Genomic DNA, 19,371 nt, shown 5'->3' with positions numbered 1-19,371 from the left:
AAGTGAAGGGAAACTGATGTGATTTCAAGAATGTTGAGTTGTTGGGGCGAGAGAAGTTTATTTTGACAGACCCTCGACCCCTCGATTTTGACCGAGGGATCAAGTCTACTTGATATGTAAACCTCAGGCAGATCCATAGACCACAATGCAACATCACAGCATATTGCCTTTAATTTACCCCCTCAACTCTAGTGTATGATATTAGTTGATTTACATTTGACCCCATTAATATTTGTAGCTACCCTAAGCTGAGTTTTCTTACCGTTATAGTGCATTGTTTTTATTTGTGTATTTTTTATATTTAAATATTTATTAAATTGAAAAGCCAAAGCATACAAACAGGCCTGTAGAATGTTGCCTCAACACATTTATAAGGAACATTTTTATATAAATCAGCTCAAGTCCAGGTGATCAAGGGCTTAGTGCATCCATTTAAACACATTGCAAGTGTTCAGCCAGTAGTGGGCACTCGTGCAATGATTTGAATGAGATGGAAGTTAGGAGGGAATAAACGCCTTAGTAAACGCCGACTTATCATCGGTGGAGATGTGGACGTTGCACTCAAATGGAGGCAGATCTGAATGTGAATTTGATTTTGAGGTGTGATTACATTAATAAAACTTTCAACCAGAAATCATGGACAAAAAAAAGGTCTATTGTCAATGTAACAATTCTTGAAGCACTGCTCACACAGACACTCAAAACAAGTAGCTTTCTTGGGGTTATTTCATTGTAGTGAATTTGCATGACCAACTTTAGCACTTACAAAATCTGCAAACTTCAACCTCAAGTGTAATCTCAGCGAGCAATGGTAAATATGATCACAACTTTAGAAAGGGCCGGGTTTAAGCAGACTAAATTATTGGAAAAGTCATGCTTACATTGGAAAAGTTATTAAGTAAAGTTATTACTTTAAATTACAATGTTTATACATTATACAAAAATTCTACAGAGGAACTGAATGGTAAAAAAAAAAAAAAAAGAAACCACAGAGAAGGGGTTTGAGGTTTAATTTTAATTTTTTAAAAACAAAGGCTCAGTCTGAACAGTGTGAAGCACAAGGATAAAAATTGACATAGGGAGCAGTGACTGAAATCAGTGAGGGATTAGTGGATCAAATGAAGAACGTCAACACTTTCCCCATCAGCTCATTAATAACAGACACAAAATGACAAAGTTAGAGAATCAACTTATATTAGGACCAAAATGTCACCCATTAAAAGTAAGTTTAAATCACTGGCCTCGCAGGTGTATTTGCAGTTATAAAGGGAGGCAGGGATATTAGAGCATCATAAATCATTTCATCTTTATTCTCAGGGGTCTCAGACCACCTCTTCCATTAAAAGGCACAATCTATTTCCATATAAACTTCTCTTGCAACTCTCAGATGCTATGTGCATATTTAAAGGAGGATTGTACAACTTAAAGAACACTAAAAAAAGAAAGAATTCCAGTTACAGTGCAAGTATTTCTCATATATCTACACCTGCCAGTCACACCTCCCTCCAGACCCCTGCCCCCTCAAAAGTGTACATGTCCTTTCAGTAAAAGCTTTCTTTCCCCTGAAACAAGGCTGTTAAATTAGATGTGACAGATCAATTTCAAATGTCACTTATTAAAAGAAAACCCAGGTATTGATTTCAAAACAGAAAAGCAGCGCTACAGCAATTCTCCTTTAGTTTCCCAAGATTGTTCTGGAACGTTCTCCTCATCCTTCAGTTCCACACGTGACGCCTGCAGTGGTCCATGGCCTACGACACACAAACACCGAAGCGTCATTTACGTCACAGCCTGTTGTTGTGCAAGACAACATTATATGCTCCAAACATGAATGTGCATCTTCTGGAGCCGGAAAGGCAATACTCACATTACAGCGAGCGGCGGTCTGCACATTCTTACACCAGTATGCTGGTCCCCAGCTGCACCGCTCCATTCCCAGCAGCCTCTGCACTGCCTCAGGACATGCTCCCAGCTTCTAAATCCACCGACAACAACAGCAGCTCAGTCTGGGCTCATCATTTGATCACATGATTGGAGTTTGAGAGAGCAGTGTAAATCCTAAATCTTACCATGCAGACGAAGTCAGGGTCGAGTGTCTGGAGCAGCAGCTGCACCAGCAGAGGCTCGTACTGCTCGATGAGCTGGTTACACTGCGGAGAGGAGAGCAGTCACATACATATTTACAGTATATAAACTTGCCATAATACGGGGAGAGAGGAATCGCATTTGAATGAATGCTCGCTTTTCATTTGGAAAACTGTATATAGGCCTATAATGACGCTCAGGATCTGGCGTGCCAATCCTTCGCCATCATCTTTTCAGTCATCTCCCTTTACTCTCCTAACATAAGTGAAATCTGACTCCGGCTGTGACTCTGCAGCTTGTGCTGTATGAAGCGGCGCAGACTCTTTCAGTTTATAATTGCAGCGTCCGTTGTCTAACTGTCGTTTAGTTTTATAGAAATTAAAATCCAGTTAGTTCAGTTGCCGCAGTGGGCAAGTAATGCAATCGGTGTACGGCCAAACACCGTGTACACACATCGACTACCACAGCAAGCCTAATACACAGCCTGTATAAATCAGTGTCTGATTCTCAATGCTGTTCAAATCGATTCACTAACAAGTACCAGCTTTTGCAAATCAGATGTCACAAGTGAATGGTACACAGCATGTTTAGAGCCCTATGATTTAGGTGATGTGGAAAGCACGGACAGAAACCAGTCATAAAAACGGCATTCATGTGGAATTTGGCAAAACCTGGATCCATAAAAAGTAGGGCTGTACATCAAAAAAAAAAAAAAAAAAAAAAAAAAAAAAAAACACACAATATGGACTAGTGTCTGTGAATATCAAGTCTCACTGTATATATGTAGACATTAGAGATGCGCGGATGGGCTATTATTTCATCCGCAACCTCATCACAAAAATCATCATCCGTCCGCCATCCAGCCGCACCAACGTTTTTGACCAATTTTCAAAACCGCACCCGCCCGCCATCCATTGATGTGTATACATATATTTTTCATTTGATTGGTTCAACTGCCCGCCACCCGCCCGAATTAAATTAAAATATTATTTTTCGTCACGTCATCCGCCCAATCCGCGGTTTATCCGCGGAGTCCGCGGCTGTAACCGCCAACCGCGCATCTCTAGTAGACATTCCACATGAACTTCATCTCCAGAGTCACTTCACCAGCATTTCATCATTTGTTTTATACCATCAGATACATAGAAACTCAAAAAGGTCTTCACTGCACTCCGCCAAAATAAAAGTATGATTTAATTTGAAATTGACAAATTACTATTGTACAGTAGAATGTACTTCAAGTAGTAATTAATGGAATTTCTTTTTTTTTTTATCATAGGGCCCTATTATAGTAAACATTACTATATTATTAAATTGTTAAAGTTTCATGAATTCAGTTGATTAGACGTGCTTAGAATTAAATCATAAAAACTGAATCCACATAAACAAAATTAATTTGGGTAAAGTAGATTTCATAGTGCCCTACATGAAGTTCATGTAATTTTCATAAATTTCAACTGAATTGTAAATCAATCCTTTGTTGTTCTGTTGGAAGAACTGCAAGTGTGAAGTACGGATGTAAGAAACATGACAGGTTTGATGTACCTGATCTCGGACTGCTTCAGGCAGGAAGCTGCAGACCTTCATCACGGCCTCCTCAATCTCTGCCTGAGTGGCGTTCTGCTCCAGGATCCCGTCCACGTAACGCACTGCCATCTTACACACGTCACAGAAACCACCCGCCTCAAACTGTTCCTTTTCCATTACAGCTGCAAGACAGGACAAATAAGAAAGAGCAAGGCAATAATGGAAGTGTCTTGCATCCAACAGAGAAACAAACATCACTTACGGACATGGCTGACCCCATTGCAGAGCGCGAGTAAAGAGCAGAGTGTTTTGGGATCCGCCTCCTGCACAAGCAGATCAATGATGGCCTGCCCGTAGGTCTCAATAAGGTCCTTGCACTGAGCCTTGAGTGAGGAGGGCAAAATGTCGCAGACTTTCTCCACAGCCTGTACAATCTCTGCCTAAAAAGTCACAACAAATGTCAGCTTCAACAGGGGAATCTCGTCTACTTGCGTCACAGATTTAAAGCAAGTGTTTCGGGTAGACTTTCAATGAGGGACAAATCCAGGGGACTGCATCATGAATTTGTTTTTCGCCATTAGTTTGTGCCAATCCTTGGTTGAAAGTACCATGAAGTCTTATACCAGTGTTCGACACCATAGTGCTAACCTGTTTGGAGGCAGGTTTTGTTCTGGGTAAGAGGTCAAACCAAAATTGGACCAATCAGCTGTCAGCAAAGTGAACATCTGCTGCACTAAGTCACTGTTACTGATATCACACTTTCATGTGCACACACTCCAGTTAACCATGAGCTCAGGATCAATACCAGAGTTGACAAAGTTGATGACCAGCATCTGTGACAAAGCCTGAATGGGTTGATTTGGTTGTCAACTCGAAGCCAATACTGTAACGGAGCTTCATGGTAAAGGCCCCAGGTGTCACTAAAAATATCTTCCAATTGTTTTGAAGAAAACGAAAGCAAATTAAAACAAGATTTACTTTATTTTTTATTTTGTTAGTCTCCAACTGTGATGGACTTCTTTTTTGCAGTGGATTGTTGGCCAATTGCCTGACTGCAAAAACCAGCATGCATGCCATTACACTTTAATAAATCTGCTTTCTCTTCAATGAATGAAGACCTTATTACATCAGTCCCACCTGCTGATAAGGTTGGCTTTATCAACCCTCGACATCTCATTGGTGTCTCGCTTGCCTAATTTATTTCCATGCATTCTACTGGTACTCTCCGTTATTTGTTGTAGCATCGAAATGAGGTTTTTAAACTCGTAAAATAACTGATAGTCAATGTTGGCTTCATACCTCAGATGTTTGACCCTCAATCATGCTCTCAAGTTCCTTCATCACAAACTCACAGATGGCACACTGAGGAGAGTCACGCACTCGCACCAGATTCTGTCAAAAACAAATGCATGTTAATCAAGAAAACATCCTACATTTTTACACAGCTTCCCTACTTGAGTTTGATTTGAATATTTAGAGCTGAATAAAACATATGTGGGGATGTTTCCTACTTTCTTGTTAAGAATACAGAAGCTATATTTTGTACCTTAGCAGGCTTGGCTAGGACAGGTGTTTCCAGTTTGGTTGCAGGAAACATCTTGACTGCAGGGATGGATTTGGCAGGTATGGATTTGGCAGGCATCAGCATCTCCATGCGCACAGAAGACTTCTTGACGGGGCAGAAGCCAGCACGAGCACAGATATCCTTGGGTTGCTGGAGGAATGGTAGGCACACACACTCACTGAGTAACATGACGTGTCAACATGAGCAGAGTCTCAGGCATGCACTGACTGATATGCTAATACAACATCTAGGATCATCATGCAGCATCCCTCTGACTAACTGAGATTACCCATGATCCTGCTCCACCTCATGCCCACAGTATCCCACATCACCCTGCCAGTCTGAGGACTACCATGCATACATGTGCGCAAGTGTGATCTGATGAACCAACTTGTTCATCCAACTCATGTGGTTAAGTGAATAACGGTTAATCAGTTCTCGAATGATTGAGTTAACAATTCTTTTAGTAATTGGACACAAAGGCAACTTACTTTAAGGGCCTTTCCCAACACCCACACTCGTGGTCTTAGCCACTTGAGATGACATGCACACCAGTGAGCGCACAAGACTGTCCCATGTCGGATAAAACTCAAAACTCCGTGCCCTTAACGCACATTAATGCCACACTATATCTAATACCACTGCTGAGCATCATTCATCAGGTTTAAAAACTCACATGACCCGATATCGTGATTGAGGAAAACTTTGTAGTGTAAATTAAATTAGACATTACATTTAATTTGGTAGTAAAACTAAAGGTTTGCACATTGTATTGGTGCAGAGATGAGTGCGTTTAAAATGTTTGCAATTGACTTAGTTTATTAATTGTGGTGCATTTAATTTAACGTCGCCCGTTACCTATTGATGACTGTTCAGATATTTACAGTATTGAAAATCAAAATGTGTAAATACAGCTCTGTAAAAACTTTACTTGATCACTATAAGTGTGTCCCATCAGATAAGAGTTCCGCACACCCACTTGAACACTGGTTAAATACCAGAAACACATCATGCAAATAGAGGAGTGTAAAAACTAAGTGTGGGTATTGGGACAGCCAAGTCCAGATTCGTTCAGACCGATTCGGTCACTGAGGGAGTCAATGCAAGACCAATTCAAACACATAAATTGCCCCTGCGTCCAAATGTGCAGACTATCCATCCTAAATGTGTTTATTTTTATATAAACACACACCATGCCAGCTTCTGTGGCTATTTTCATGGCAATACATTTATGGTAAAACTATCAGGTGTTTACAATTTATTTCTACTAAACTCTCAAACCATATGAGTAACTTTGTTAAAAACATCTTCAAGAGTTAACTGAATAAATTTTTTTACCCTAAATAGTATGCGAGATAAGTGTGTCCCAAAGCATAGCATGTTGAAAAGAGTATGCCAAAAGTCCCCAGATGGTCTACTATTGCCGGAATTTTTTTTTTTTTTAAGTGTGGCTCCGTGCGCACTAATATTGCCCACAACCCATTGTGCTTTGGAGGAGGATTAAGTTCAGAACTACAAACACGAATAAAGTGTTAAACTGCAAACATGGCGGATGTGCACGACCAGTGGTTAGTGGAGAGGTTTAGATAAAGGGGTTTGAGTGACTAATAAACATTTAACCTGAATTTTTTTTTTTTTTATATATATATACGGGTTGATTTCATCTGCAACATGAACTTTTATAAAAGATCCATTTGGCCATTAACTTAATGCATCATTACTCAAGAATATGAGGAGAGTTCTCCACACAAAAGACCCATGATCAATGTGCTACTTCTCTCCTATACAGCAGGAAAATATAGATTAAATGAAATGTAGAGGATGATTGACAGGCCAGTTTACGTGTTAACAGAATTGTGTAGTCTTATTTTTGATTGCCACTGAATGACATTCAGGAAAAAGGGGATTTTAGTGTTGCTTCCATCCTTCTGGTGAAGAATGAAGAGAGCCAAAAATGGCATGGAAATGAATGATCTTTTGTTGTTAAATAGAACCGGTTACTGAATAAGAACCAGTACATGGTTCCCAACCCTGCTCACAGATAGTGTATTATGTGTGACGAATGTTATGATAAATTGAAGATCACTCTGGTACTACATCTAAAAATCAAACGAACATGAAACCCTCAAGGTTAGGTCTATTTTAAGAACGTGTGAGTGGCTATTCTACACAACAGCACAGATTAGCAATGGTTGCTTGGATTAGAAAACAGCACAGGTGATTAGCCACAGGACAGATTGAAAGACAAGCTAGGATGAGACTAGCAGCTCAGAGAAACCTACCTGCTCCTGAAGACCAGAGCAAACAAAACCACAAGAAAAAAAAAAGAAAAAGAAAATGAAGGTGGGAGTAAAGAATGGGGAGAAAAAGAAAAAAAAACGACAAGTGATTAGAGATGTGGATTAAGCTGGCAGACAGGCAGAGAGTCTTAACAGGAAAAGGGAACAAGCAGCTTTGTTCATTTCCAACAAGCTCTACAAATTAAAGGGGTCATATTTTAATAGTGTTTTCCCCCTGCGGTCCACTTATAATAGCTAGTCATTTATGCAGCAGTCAGAATTCATTTTCACGACTATTTTCCACCCTCTCTTTGACCCTTTAAACAGGATGCTTTTTGCTGCTTGTGCCTTTAATAGAAACATCCTCTTTGCATTGTAGACTAAACAATCCCAACAGTTTTTATCCCCCTCTTCTTTCAGTATCAGCCAAGTTGCAAATTCTGCATTATACCGTGACAATATAATAATAGGCATCAATGTGAAGTGACTTGGGATCCCGTTCGAAACAAACTTCAGCTGCTCATTTGCAACACTAGGAACCGCAGGTGCTCCACACAGACTCATTTCACTTTTTATTCCTAAACCTCAGAACTAAAATGATTGGAGTATTTACTCTACTTCCTGCTTCGGTTTCTTAATGTTGAAAGCACTCTGCTGAAATGGGTAACACTTTACAACAACGTTCCATTAATGTGGTTTAATGCTTCTACTAACATTAAATAACAATGAGCAATACATTTGTTACCAAACATTTATTAACCTTTGTGACCGTTAGTTAATAAAAATAACTCTTCATTGATCATGTTAGCTCAGGTCCATTAAATATTAGCAGATACAACTTTTGATTTAAATCATGTGTTGGTAAATGAGGAAATTAACATCAACTATGATTATCAATGTTTTAGACATATTCATTATTAGTTCATGTTAACCCTTAAAGACCTAGAACATTTTTGGGGCACCTGACTCACCTGTACTTTTCTTTGTTTTTCTAACCCATTATAGCAGGCAGTGCCATATATCATTTTAAACAGGAGAACTTGAAGTTTCAATCTAGTTTATTTAAATTCCCACATTTACATTTAATATGCACCTGCAAGAGAGCTGCAAAAGTGTGATTTTTAAACTAATTTAACTTCCAATAAATGCTCTTTCACTGGGGAGAAAGAGTTCTGGAAATTATATAGCACACTATGATAAATATTAAAATTTGATTCCTCATATGACCCCTTTATAACTCACTGTGGTGTGCCACAAGAGTGGGACTCAAGTTCCTTTTTGGTAGTGAAGAATGGAAGAATGAAACTACTGAAATGCCTACACAAATGAGAAGACATTTTATGCTAAATTACTTACCATAGACATGAGCTGTTGAAAGACCAGTGGGCCGTACTGGCTGATGTACTCTTTGCACTGTTGAAAACAAAAAGATAAGATAGCAAGATATGTACCAGACATGCAATGCACACCGAAGCATGGCAGCTTTACGTTGAGCACACAAACTCAGTAAACTCAATGCTCATGTTCTCACCATGTCAGACATGCCGGGTCCCAGAAGCTCACACTGGCTCTCCACTTGTGCGATCAGAGCGCTGATAAATGAGGCGTTGGCTTTGGCCTCCTCTTGAGTGTCAGTGAGGAACGTAACGCAGTCATTGCACACTGCATCTCCACTCATCTGCACACAGAAGAGAAAACCGGCCAGTTAGGGAACATACAGGATGACAAATTCATGGCAACACTACATTATATTCATCAAGTTCAACATTTAGAATCCCCGTGGCTTTTTATCCCCATTAAAACAGGCGTGTGACAGCTTCACCTCTTTTGTGCTCTCCTTGACTTTCTCTTGGGGGTAGAGCAGCTGGGGGATGTTGAGCAGGAAGGGGTTGAGTTCATGCTGGTTCAGGTCCACTTGGGGGATCTCGTTGGACATGAGCTGAGCTTTAGCCAGACCTTCCTGCTGGGACACACAGAGGCCCATAGCAGCGCACACCACACCGGGGTCATCCTGCAAGATGAAGGACAACAGAAGCATTGTCAAACATGATAAACACACAAAGAGGATCTGCAGATGAATACACTGACCCCCTTCAGTTCTTTAAAGAGGATTGTGACTGATGAGGCTCAACAGGAAGGAAGAGACCATAACACAAAGGCTGCTTTGGTCTAGTGCTGATAAGATGGTTAGCTATTTAAAGTCTAGTCACACTAAAGCTTTTAGTTAGTTTTGCAGTCATGAAAATGTGTGAGTTTAGCTTAAATTTTTCCCAAGTTCTTCTACTGCAGTTGATAATGATTTCCATTGTTAGAGCAACTTCTCTATTTGGTTTTGTAAAAGCCACAATACGAACAGAATTACTCTATTGGTGTCTATAGACCTTATGCGCCCGAGAAACAAGGGTTCAGCCATCTTATGAATACTGTCTTTGAACTTCCGTTTTTGCGGTCGCTCTGTATATTTCTATGGCATTGCTGTCCAGGAGAAATTAGCTTTTGAAGTGGATTTAATTAATGTAAAGTTAACGAAAGTTATCATGAGGGTTGTAACGTTTAAAGCAGATGTCTTAAATGTCAGTAGACCGGGAAGATTTTAAAACGAGCCGTTCATTCATAAATACGCAAGATCGCTGTGAAAATACTGACCGGAAAACAAAAGACAGCGAGCACAGCGCTGAAAAGTGGCGGGGCTACATAAGGTCTATAGGGTCTGATGTAATAGTCAAATGAGATACTATACCATATCAGCTAATATTAGGCATTTAATTATCAGCATATGCGAGACTATTCGAATAGTCACTTAAACGATACTGCTGCTCGTCGACTTGGAAATACTAGTAGTTTACTTTTTTGCACATTTAATGTTTTGCTTTGTAAGAAACGTAGCTTTTCTAAAAGATATAGTCGTGTTAGGGTTACATATTACAATTATATCGTCGACTTGGAAATACTAGTAGTTTACTTTTGCATATTTAATGTTTTGCTTTGTAAGAAACGTAGCTTTTCTAAAAAAATATAGTCGTGTTAGGGTTACATATTACAATTTTATCGTTTTGAAGAGGGCATATCTGGAGTGGAAAACAAAATAATTTCATTTACCTCAGATTTTGCATGTGATCGAAGCGAAGCATGTGTCAGAAAAATATCCATATTTAAAACTTTATAAAGTAAAATAACTAGCTTCCGGCCAAACAAACATACGGATTCCACTTGAGTGTAAAGCACAACTTATGTAATGTGACGCACTGCTGATATTTACGCACTACGCTACTTCTGACATCACAAGTTGTGCAAGATGCGCTTTAAACGCAAGTAGACTGCGTATGGCCGTTTGGCAGGAAGCTAGAATTTTACTTTGTGTAAGAAAAATATTCATATTTAACACGTTACAAACATCACTTTGCTTCAGAAGGCCTTTATTATCCCCCCAGAGCAGTGTGGAGCACTTTTATGATGGATAGATGCACTTTTATGATGGATAGAGGCACTTTTATGATGGATAGAGGCACTTTTATGGATTTCAAAACAGAAACAGCCATTCACTGCCATTATAAAGCTTGGAAGAGCCAGGACATTTTTAATATAACTCCGATTGCATTCATCTGAAAGAAGAATGTTATAAACTCCTAGGATGGCTTGAGGGTGAGTAAATCATGGCCTAATTTTCATTGTTGGGTGAATTATCCCTTTATGTTTAATATACAATGATCGTAATGCAAAGCAATAGTTGAATAAACTGTCATATAAACAGTCCCTTAATTAAAATATAAACAAGCCCTACATTTTTTTTTTTAAAGCCATTAGACATAACATTTAAAATATAGGCTACTGACTTTGTTACTACATTAATATTGAGATTAAATGTAAAGTTACTAAATTATAAAAACAAATTAACTAATGTTATAATAGTATTTTATTTTTCTAATAATTATTACTGATCAAATATTCTACTATTCGTCCACACCCCTAGTCAATGCATGCGTCTGTTGTTGCAGTCTCCGGTATTTTGTTCCGTCTCTTTAGTTTCGCTTTCTTCTACCGTGAACCAATGTCTCAGGGAAGTGTTGTCACCTAGTGGAACAACTGATAAGTGCAAAACAAATTCAATGCACATGTGACCTGCGTGTTCAAAGTACGCAGGGTTACAAAAAAAAAATAATAATAATTTGAGTCACGCGGAGCCTCGTTTACCCATAAAAACTGAAGTAAAATTTGGGCTTGATTTTGAGCAAATAGGTTTGTAAAAGCATGAATCATTATTTCTGCTCATAAAGAGCCAGCTTGTGCTTGAAAGAGTACTGTTACTAAACACTTACCATGAACGAATCACAAATCATCAACTAAAAGGGAAATTGTTACTCAGTTAAAAGGGAAGGGAAGCATTCAGCTCACCAGCTCTCCTTGGATGATGCCCATGAGAATGGGGAAGTAGTTATCAACAATCTCCTTGCACTGGCCAGACAGGCCCTCATCAGGGATCAGCTGACAGGCCTTCTCCATGTATCCGAGGAGTTCGCTCTAGATTCAACACAAGAATTTAGACTTTGACCTCCATTAAGAGCACTCAAAACACTAGTGTTATCATGTTTGCATACCTCTGTGGCATTATCCTTCAAAAGCTGCTCCACCACCATCAACACCTCTTTGCACAGATCACATGGCACAGTTTTCTGCGAGAAAGAAGGTTTTATACACTTAGTGCTCAGGAATTATGCACTGGCATACTAAAGAGCTTCTGAGAATCAGGTCAACGCACCATCTGAGGCTTGTTCCACACATTCTGTTGGCAGTGTTGGACGGCATCACAAAGAGAAGCAGTCTTGACATTCTGGCACCAGTAGGGGGGACCGCGGGCACACTGCTCCGTACCCAACAGGGGACTCGCCACAGCTAACAAGAAAACATTAGATGTGTTCAGAACAGCTGCAATGGACACAGGCGTGAGATGACCCATGCAACATCAAATAGCACTTCTATCTGAACCATATTTTTCTTATCGGATCAGCTTGCCAAGAATTATGACACTTAATTTTGAAAAAAAAAAGAAGAAGTTTAGACATGTTTTGTATTCTTCCTTATTGTTGTTGTTGAATAAGGAAGCTGTGTCTATTCAACAATTTTCCGCTTTAACTTTGTATACAGGTAGAATTGCATCCAGGTGACCTATAACTGGTTATTCAAACTTGAGGCTTTCACAATCAGAATTTCTGAGCTGAACTGCTATTGAGACTAGTTTAAGATGTTAGAGCAAAGCAACTTTACAGAACTGAAACTGGATTTGAAACAAAAACAGGGGTGGGGAGTCTGGGACACAATTTCTTTTTTGACAGCATGTGCCTGGAAAGTCCCCAGAACTTAAGCCAGTTAATACTGATTCCACCAAGTACAACGCCTAATTATAGTTCCTTTAAAACTTTCCATGACACGAACAGAGTCAAATCAGGAATAAACAGGCTCGTGTGAAGCCAGTGACAGCAGATTTCTTTCCACTTCGAGCTGATCATAAGAAACTGAACTGTAGTTGCACAATCAGAATGGCAGCTTTGGATCTGAAGAATTATTCCTCCTACTCCTGAAATCACCATTTAAAAAGAACAAAAAAAAAAACTGCAGACTCCAGTCCGAAATTCATAGGCGAGATAATCTGACATATGCACTGACAAAAACCAGGAGCGTGAGCAGTCTTGTGATCCGGTCTCTGTTTCCGCCAGCTCAGCATCAGCCTCTATAGCTGACTGTACAAAAGACAAGTTGACAAAACCCAGATGTGAAACACTAGTTTTAGTCATTTTGTTAGAAGTGCACTTGCTATTTTACTGTAATGACTTGACACATCTAGAAAGTATTTTTGTGTGCGCGTATGCACAAACTGTAGGGTTGAAGTCACTGGGTTATAATATTCATTGATCTAGCTAGCATAAGAGATGGGCATAAATACAAGAAAATGTATTTAAATACAAATACAAAATATTGTGTGAAAAAATGTATTTCAATACAGATACAGTATTTTGAAAATACACAAAATACATGTGAAATTGGCCATCCAGTGCAGGTATAGGTCACAGTGAATGAAGAAACTGTATAGGCCTACTGACTTTTCATTCTTAAACATCTCTTTTCTTTCTTTCTCTCTTTCTTTCAATTACAAATAAACTTATGCAAAATAGCTGCCATTTATATACTCATTTCTGGTTACAATGCAGTCTATTACTTTTATTAAAAAATTCATACTGTATGTAAAACTGTGGGAACCTTTTCTGCTATCTAGCAAATAATATGGATGGGCGATATGACCAAAATCACAATTTACTTCACAGTAACAATATCATGGTTGCACAATTCTCAATATCAGTTTTGATTCCACAGCATAAACTGAATTTCAAACTCTTGAGGTTTTTCTTCTCTCTTTTTTTTTGCAGGTAGTCCAATGCTTAAAGTAATTTTATGTTTATTTTATGTCAAGTTTATTTGTTTCTATAAGTTCATTAAAATTAGAAAGTGTATCTAAAATAAGAATTAATTTAGATTCATTTGACAATATTTACCCCCTTTTTTTAATTTTTTTTTGTAAAAAAAACTAAAAGCTGAAGATTTTTGTGGTGTAGGCTATCATTCATCAGAGTTTGTTTTTCCACTCCAACGGTCCAATAATTCCTGCCCACTAAAAGCTGCACGGATATTTGCTCACCCCACAAAAAGGCCCATCTATGTAAACGATTTAGAAAAAGTTCCATCAATTCACACTTTATTTCATCGCTATGATATGTAGTGTCATATCACCCAGCCCTAACATGCAGTAATGCTTTAAACACATTTGACAAGCTAGTTGATAATCAACAACCGGTCAAGACTGATTGGCTAATGCTATTTTCCCAATTGTCTGTGCTCTTTTATTCTTTCATGTTAACTCAAGTGAATAATGCACAATTTAAACTTTCTCACCAAAAAATTGCTGATCCAATGCTGAGCTAGTGAATGTCTGAACTAATTGATGCACAAAATCAATACCCTGATAAAGAGGTTGCTGATTTTTTCCAAAGGCTTTAAAATACAAAACAGTATTTTGTATTTCAAATACGTATTTTAAATACATGTATCTGAAATACTGCCCATCCCTGCATATATGACATTGTTGTGTATGATTTGGCAATAGGGGACAGCCTATACACTGGTCAAAATCAGGCCGACTCCACGAATTTTTTAAACCAGGTTTAAAAATGATCAGGAGCTTGTAAGCTACTACTCAGCACACAATACGAGTCGCGACCATACAAGCATCAACGATTTCCACAATTTCTCCCAAGAGAGATTTTTTTTAATGTATGACAGCAAAAATCATACTGTGTACTCCCAGCTTAAACTTGGAAACATTCCCAAAGGATTTTTAAACAAAGAAACCAAAAGCAAAAGGCAACAAGTATACCATTACCAATGAAAAACGAGGGGTGGACATTTTGGTCCACAGATTGGCGCTGCACATCCAGCATATTTAACTGTCTAAGTTTAACTATGTAAGTGCATCCAGGCATCACTAAATGCTAATGCAAACCAATTAGACCTCAGGTACTTGCCAAAATGCCATATAAGCCATATAGCCAATCAGAAAAAAATCAAAATATTTTTTTAAAGTCACAGCAATCATCGTTTTAATGATCAATCGCCGCTGTCATGTCCAAGTAGTCGTGCACATCCCTATGAAAAACACTACGGTTTGTTAAACCACCAGAATTTCACTTCTGCTCTGCAATTCATATCAGTGGTCCAAATCAAATCAGAAAAATATCTTAATATGTGAGAAGGTGCAGACAGTACAGATCATGGGAAAGCACCATGCAATAAACATCATGTCCAAAGAACTGGCTGTAAAACTGGGTATCATTCAAGTCATGAAAGTGTTTTGCCCTACACACCATAAAGTACTTAAATTTTACCAGCACTTATGATAAATCCGGAAAACAGGCTTTAATCACAGATCACTGCTAGACAGAAAACAGTCGACTCATTGCGGGAATGTGTAGTTGACATAGCATGTCAAGTAATGACAGGAAACTTCTCTAAACAACATTTTTCAATTTTGCTTATAAATGTGTGCATGCAGTTTGAGCTCATATTAAAGGGTTATGCTGGGTACACACCAAAAGATAATCGGGCTGCTTTTGGGCCGATTTCCCCCCTTCCGACAATCCTAGCTATGTCCCGATTATCTTGATGGTTCAACAGATTATTTTATCAGATTTTCCCTTGGTGTGAGGTGTGTTAAGAGTGTCCGAACCTGCTCGGAAGAACGTCGGAGCCGCCCCGATCGCGAATCGTAAATATTCAACATGTTTAATATTTACGATCAGAAATCCTGATGTGTGGGGGGAACCCCGAGGACAAACGCGCGCACGTTCTGGAGATTATCACGTGAAACGAAACAATATCCAATCAGAAAGTGAGATGATGGAAGACGGTCATTCTCACACACGCACACATGCAGGAAGCTGAGTGTTATAAGGATTCAGTGAGGGATTAAATAGGCTAACTTTTTCTAAAGAGACAATAAATACAATGAAGAATGAATATATTTCTGTATAAAAGGCTATATATAATGGTGGGTACAATGTTTTTTTTGTTGTTTTTTTTAATGTGAATTTTCTGTGAAAATCATTCCAAACACTATCATCATAATTTCTTCATGCATATCATCCGACATGCTTATTCTGAAGTCTCGCGAGGTTTTGCGAGATTTCCTGTGTTCACAGTCGAGAATCTGGTTGAAAATCTGTTTGTGTGTGGTGTGCTGTCTTTGTCACATCATGGCACACCACACACTATAGGAGCAAAATGCTTGAATCTAGGATTTTTTGTCCTCATGTTTGTGGTCTATCACATTTTGAAAATCTTATAAGATGTAAAAAATCTTTTGGTGTGTACCCAGCATTAGTTCACCCAAAAATGAAGATTATGTCAGTAATTACTTCACGTAGTGTAACAGTTGTGCGTCAGAACGTAGGCTCACTATTGGCCAGCATCACACACATGACCAGCGTTGGCCAATAGTGAGCCTACGTTCTGACGTACAACGTACAGATTTCATAAAAAATATCTTAATTTGTGTTCTGAAGATGAACGAAAGTCTTACCGGGTTGGAACAACATGAGGGTGAGTAATTACTGACAGGATTTTCATTTTTGGGTGAACTAACCCTTTAATGGAGACCGAGTACATGGAATAAGTTTTTCAATTTCACTGGAGTGAACTGCAAAAAGCGAAGATGTAAACAAAAACAGCTGCTGTTACATTAAAAAAATAAAATAAAATAAAATAATAAACTACCTGAAATACAGAAGTGATCCTAGTGATAAGTCAAGAGCAAACACAAATCACATACTCGAGATGCCATAGCCAAATCATATCACTAAACTTTTATAAACAGTCATGCTCCGGGTCTATTCGGCCAATCGCGTCCAGCTTCCTCTTGTGCAATTACTGAGAAAACTGCATGTCAATGAGAAGTGGAACATTCTGTGGTTTTATTAATAAATCATTTTTCACAAGCTAGAAGCTCTGACTTGACCAAACATTTATGAAAGACTATGCTTTCAGACATCTCTGCAAAAAGATTAATAAAAAAAAGTTAAATCGTGACTGCAAGCAGAAATCCTAAAGAGGAACACAGAAGAGGATGTTGCAACTGTCCACAGAGATCTGATCCCTGGAAGTGAGAACAGACAAGCAACAACTTGCTTGGATACAAATGATAAAGCATATCAGAATTTGTCATTGATTTGTCAGATCTCAGAATAAGGAAAACTTCGGGTTAAAACTAAAAGACAGTCTGAGTACATCAGCTGATAATCAGGTTGCATTTACTGTGTCAACAACATTCAGACACGGTCATCTGTCAGGGCTCAAAAGAAAGAGATAAATGTGATGAAATCATTTAAATCGATCAAGCACGAGACGAACGTTATAAGAAGTGATGAGTCATAATGCGGACATGATTCGCATTAAGTACAAGAAACGAAATTAAAATGTAATACATTCATGACTATAATAAACCCAGTTGCATCGGTTTCAGACTAAACAATCGGCAGATAAAGATTAAAACTCACTAGTCAGAGTTTATACAGGTTAAAAATAGCTGACTGCGCAAAAACACATACATGCGTATATAAAATAAAAAAAAATACAGATACTAGTTAAGTCAACTCAAATAAATAATTGCGAATATTTTTTTTATACACCGGAAAGTCATTAGAGACTTAACGTTACGTGGGCTGGGCTCTAGTCTGTTGTTCACCTAACGTTAGCCAGTTAGCACAGCACGTCAACACACGAAACATTTGCAAAAAACAAAACGGGAACACAATATTAATATCGCTATTATTAGATAAGATTCTTTATTCTGGCTTTCTTGAACAGAATAATAAGTTAGGACGTGTATTTGAAGATCATTTTTCCATTTAAGCGGGCTTGACTTTCGGTAACCGAACGTTACATGACATGTTTACCAAACACTTCCTCCGCCATTAGCTGCAGCTATGGCACACTTCTTACAAGGAACTAACACACACACAATAATGTGGAGCTCAGTAAAACCAAAACATATATTACCCGTGGAGATAAAGAGAAGCGTGAGAAGCATCATGTCTTCGGGAACGCTTCTATCGAACAGCAGTGTCGTGTTATAAGTCTGGTCTGGGTCTGGGTCTGCTGATGGTGTTTGTGTGCTGCAGTGAATCGCTGGGTCGTGTGATGATGAGGAGGCTTTATGCTGCTGATCTCACAGTCAGCTGACCGCGTGACTGTCTGGGGCGTGGCTTCATGAGGAACAGACCCGAGACCTTTGTCATTTCAAATTGTGCGGACATATTAACATATCTAAATTGCTCCTTAAAGTGTATGATAAAATCATCTAGAGTATTTCAATGCCAATGATTAAATGAGTAAAGGAACATTTGCAATATTCAGTGATAGTACCTCAAATATACACGATCTTACGATAGAAAATGTACGCTTTGGTGATAGAAAATGCTCTTAACACATTTTTTTTGAGGAATTGTTTAGTGCAATAATGCTTCCCAGGACCTGTAAAAAGGACTTATTTCCGTGATTAAGAGAGATAAGTGTGAAATTAGGACCGATTTCCTTTCATTTCCTGTTAACCCTAAAAATGTAAAGAGGCGCACTTTGAAATTGTGAATCATATAAACCCTGCAAAAGAAGAATTTTAGGAATAAGATTTAATGTTGAGAATACAAATTTATGTCAAATATGCAAGGTAAAGAATGAAACGATTTTTACAATGGTTTGATACTTTTGTACAGTACCATTTTGTTGTTTCATTTAAAGTGTTTTTGGCTTGCTTAGTTGGGGACATTTAATATTCAACAATATTATTGATCTGCCTTACTTAAGATGGACGATGATGCAATTTTCTTCTAGAAACAAACTTCGTTGTATTATTTTCATGTTATCACTGTGAAGCTGCTTTGATACAATCTGTATTGTAAAAGCGCTATATAAATAAAGGTGACTTGATTTGACTGCAGTACCATGTAAATCATTATATATGTATACAACAATTTTAAAAGTATATATATATATATATATATATATATATATATATATATATAGGACAGTACCATGGTGTAACCATATTTTCATCAAAGTGCCCTTGGAACATTCACTTTTATGTGGCTTTTCCCCTTCATTTAATAAGACTCTTTTTCAACAGCTTGTCCAAAAATAATGCTATATATCAAATATAACCCATTTATTAAAAATCAAACTTATGATGCAGTTGTAGTATTGAACACCTCTTTAAGTGACTTATTAGATTTTAAGACAATTTATTCAATTATGTTGATTCAATTGATGTTGATGACATTAGTTAAGGGAAACAACTCTGCATGAGATAAAGAATGAATA

The 19,371-nt window shown here is 38.2% G+C and overlaps 1 protein-coding gene across 1 annotated transcript; it reads right to left on the bottom strand.

Moving 5' to 3' along the window:
• Window positions 1–996: 996 nt before the first annotated feature.
• On the bottom strand, window positions 997–18,251 carry psap (prosaposin). Its single transcript, XM_084390939.1, has 14 exons — window positions 18,055–18,251; window positions 12,212–12,345; window positions 12,051–12,125; window positions 11,848–11,973; window positions 9,278–9,466; window positions 8,987–9,133; window positions 8,812–8,868; window positions 5,159–5,326; window positions 4,912–5,004; window positions 3,875–4,052; window positions 3,631–3,794; window positions 2,070–2,150; window positions 1,868–1,975; window positions 997–1,751 (listed from the first exon to the last, which is right to left on the bottom strand). Exons 1-14 carry the CDS (start codon window positions 18,086–18,088, stop codon window positions 1,716–1,718), a joined length of 1,590 nt encoding a protein of 529 aa, XP_084247065.1. The 5' UTR covers window positions 18,089–18,251; the 3' UTR covers window positions 997–1,715.
• Between the last annotated feature and the right edge of the window lie 1,120 nt (window positions 18,252–19,371).

Source organism: Rutilus rutilus (genome assembly GCF_951802725.1).
Source record: "Rutilus rutilus genome assembly, chromosome: 20".
Classification (NCBI taxonomy): Eukaryota; Metazoa; Chordata; class Actinopteri; order Cypriniformes; family Leuciscidae; genus Rutilus; species Rutilus rutilus.
Note: the sequence above shows the minus strand (reverse complement) of the source record. Positions and strands in the feature narration are given on the sequence as shown.

Bases quoted from the DNA above. Each gene is read 5' to 3' on its own strand.
- psap (XM_084390939.1), bottom strand. From the start codon at position 18,088: ATGATGCTTCTCACGCTTCTCTTTATCTCCACGG. The intron at 12,346-18,054 runs GTAATATATGTT...TTTTCTTGTTAG, and splicing joins GCTTCTCTTTATCTCCACGG to CTGTGGCGAGTCCCCTGTTG. The intron at 11,974-12,050 runs GTATGCAAACAT...TGTTGAATCTAG, and splicing joins TGAAGGATAATGCCACAGAG to AGCGAACTCCTCGGATACAT.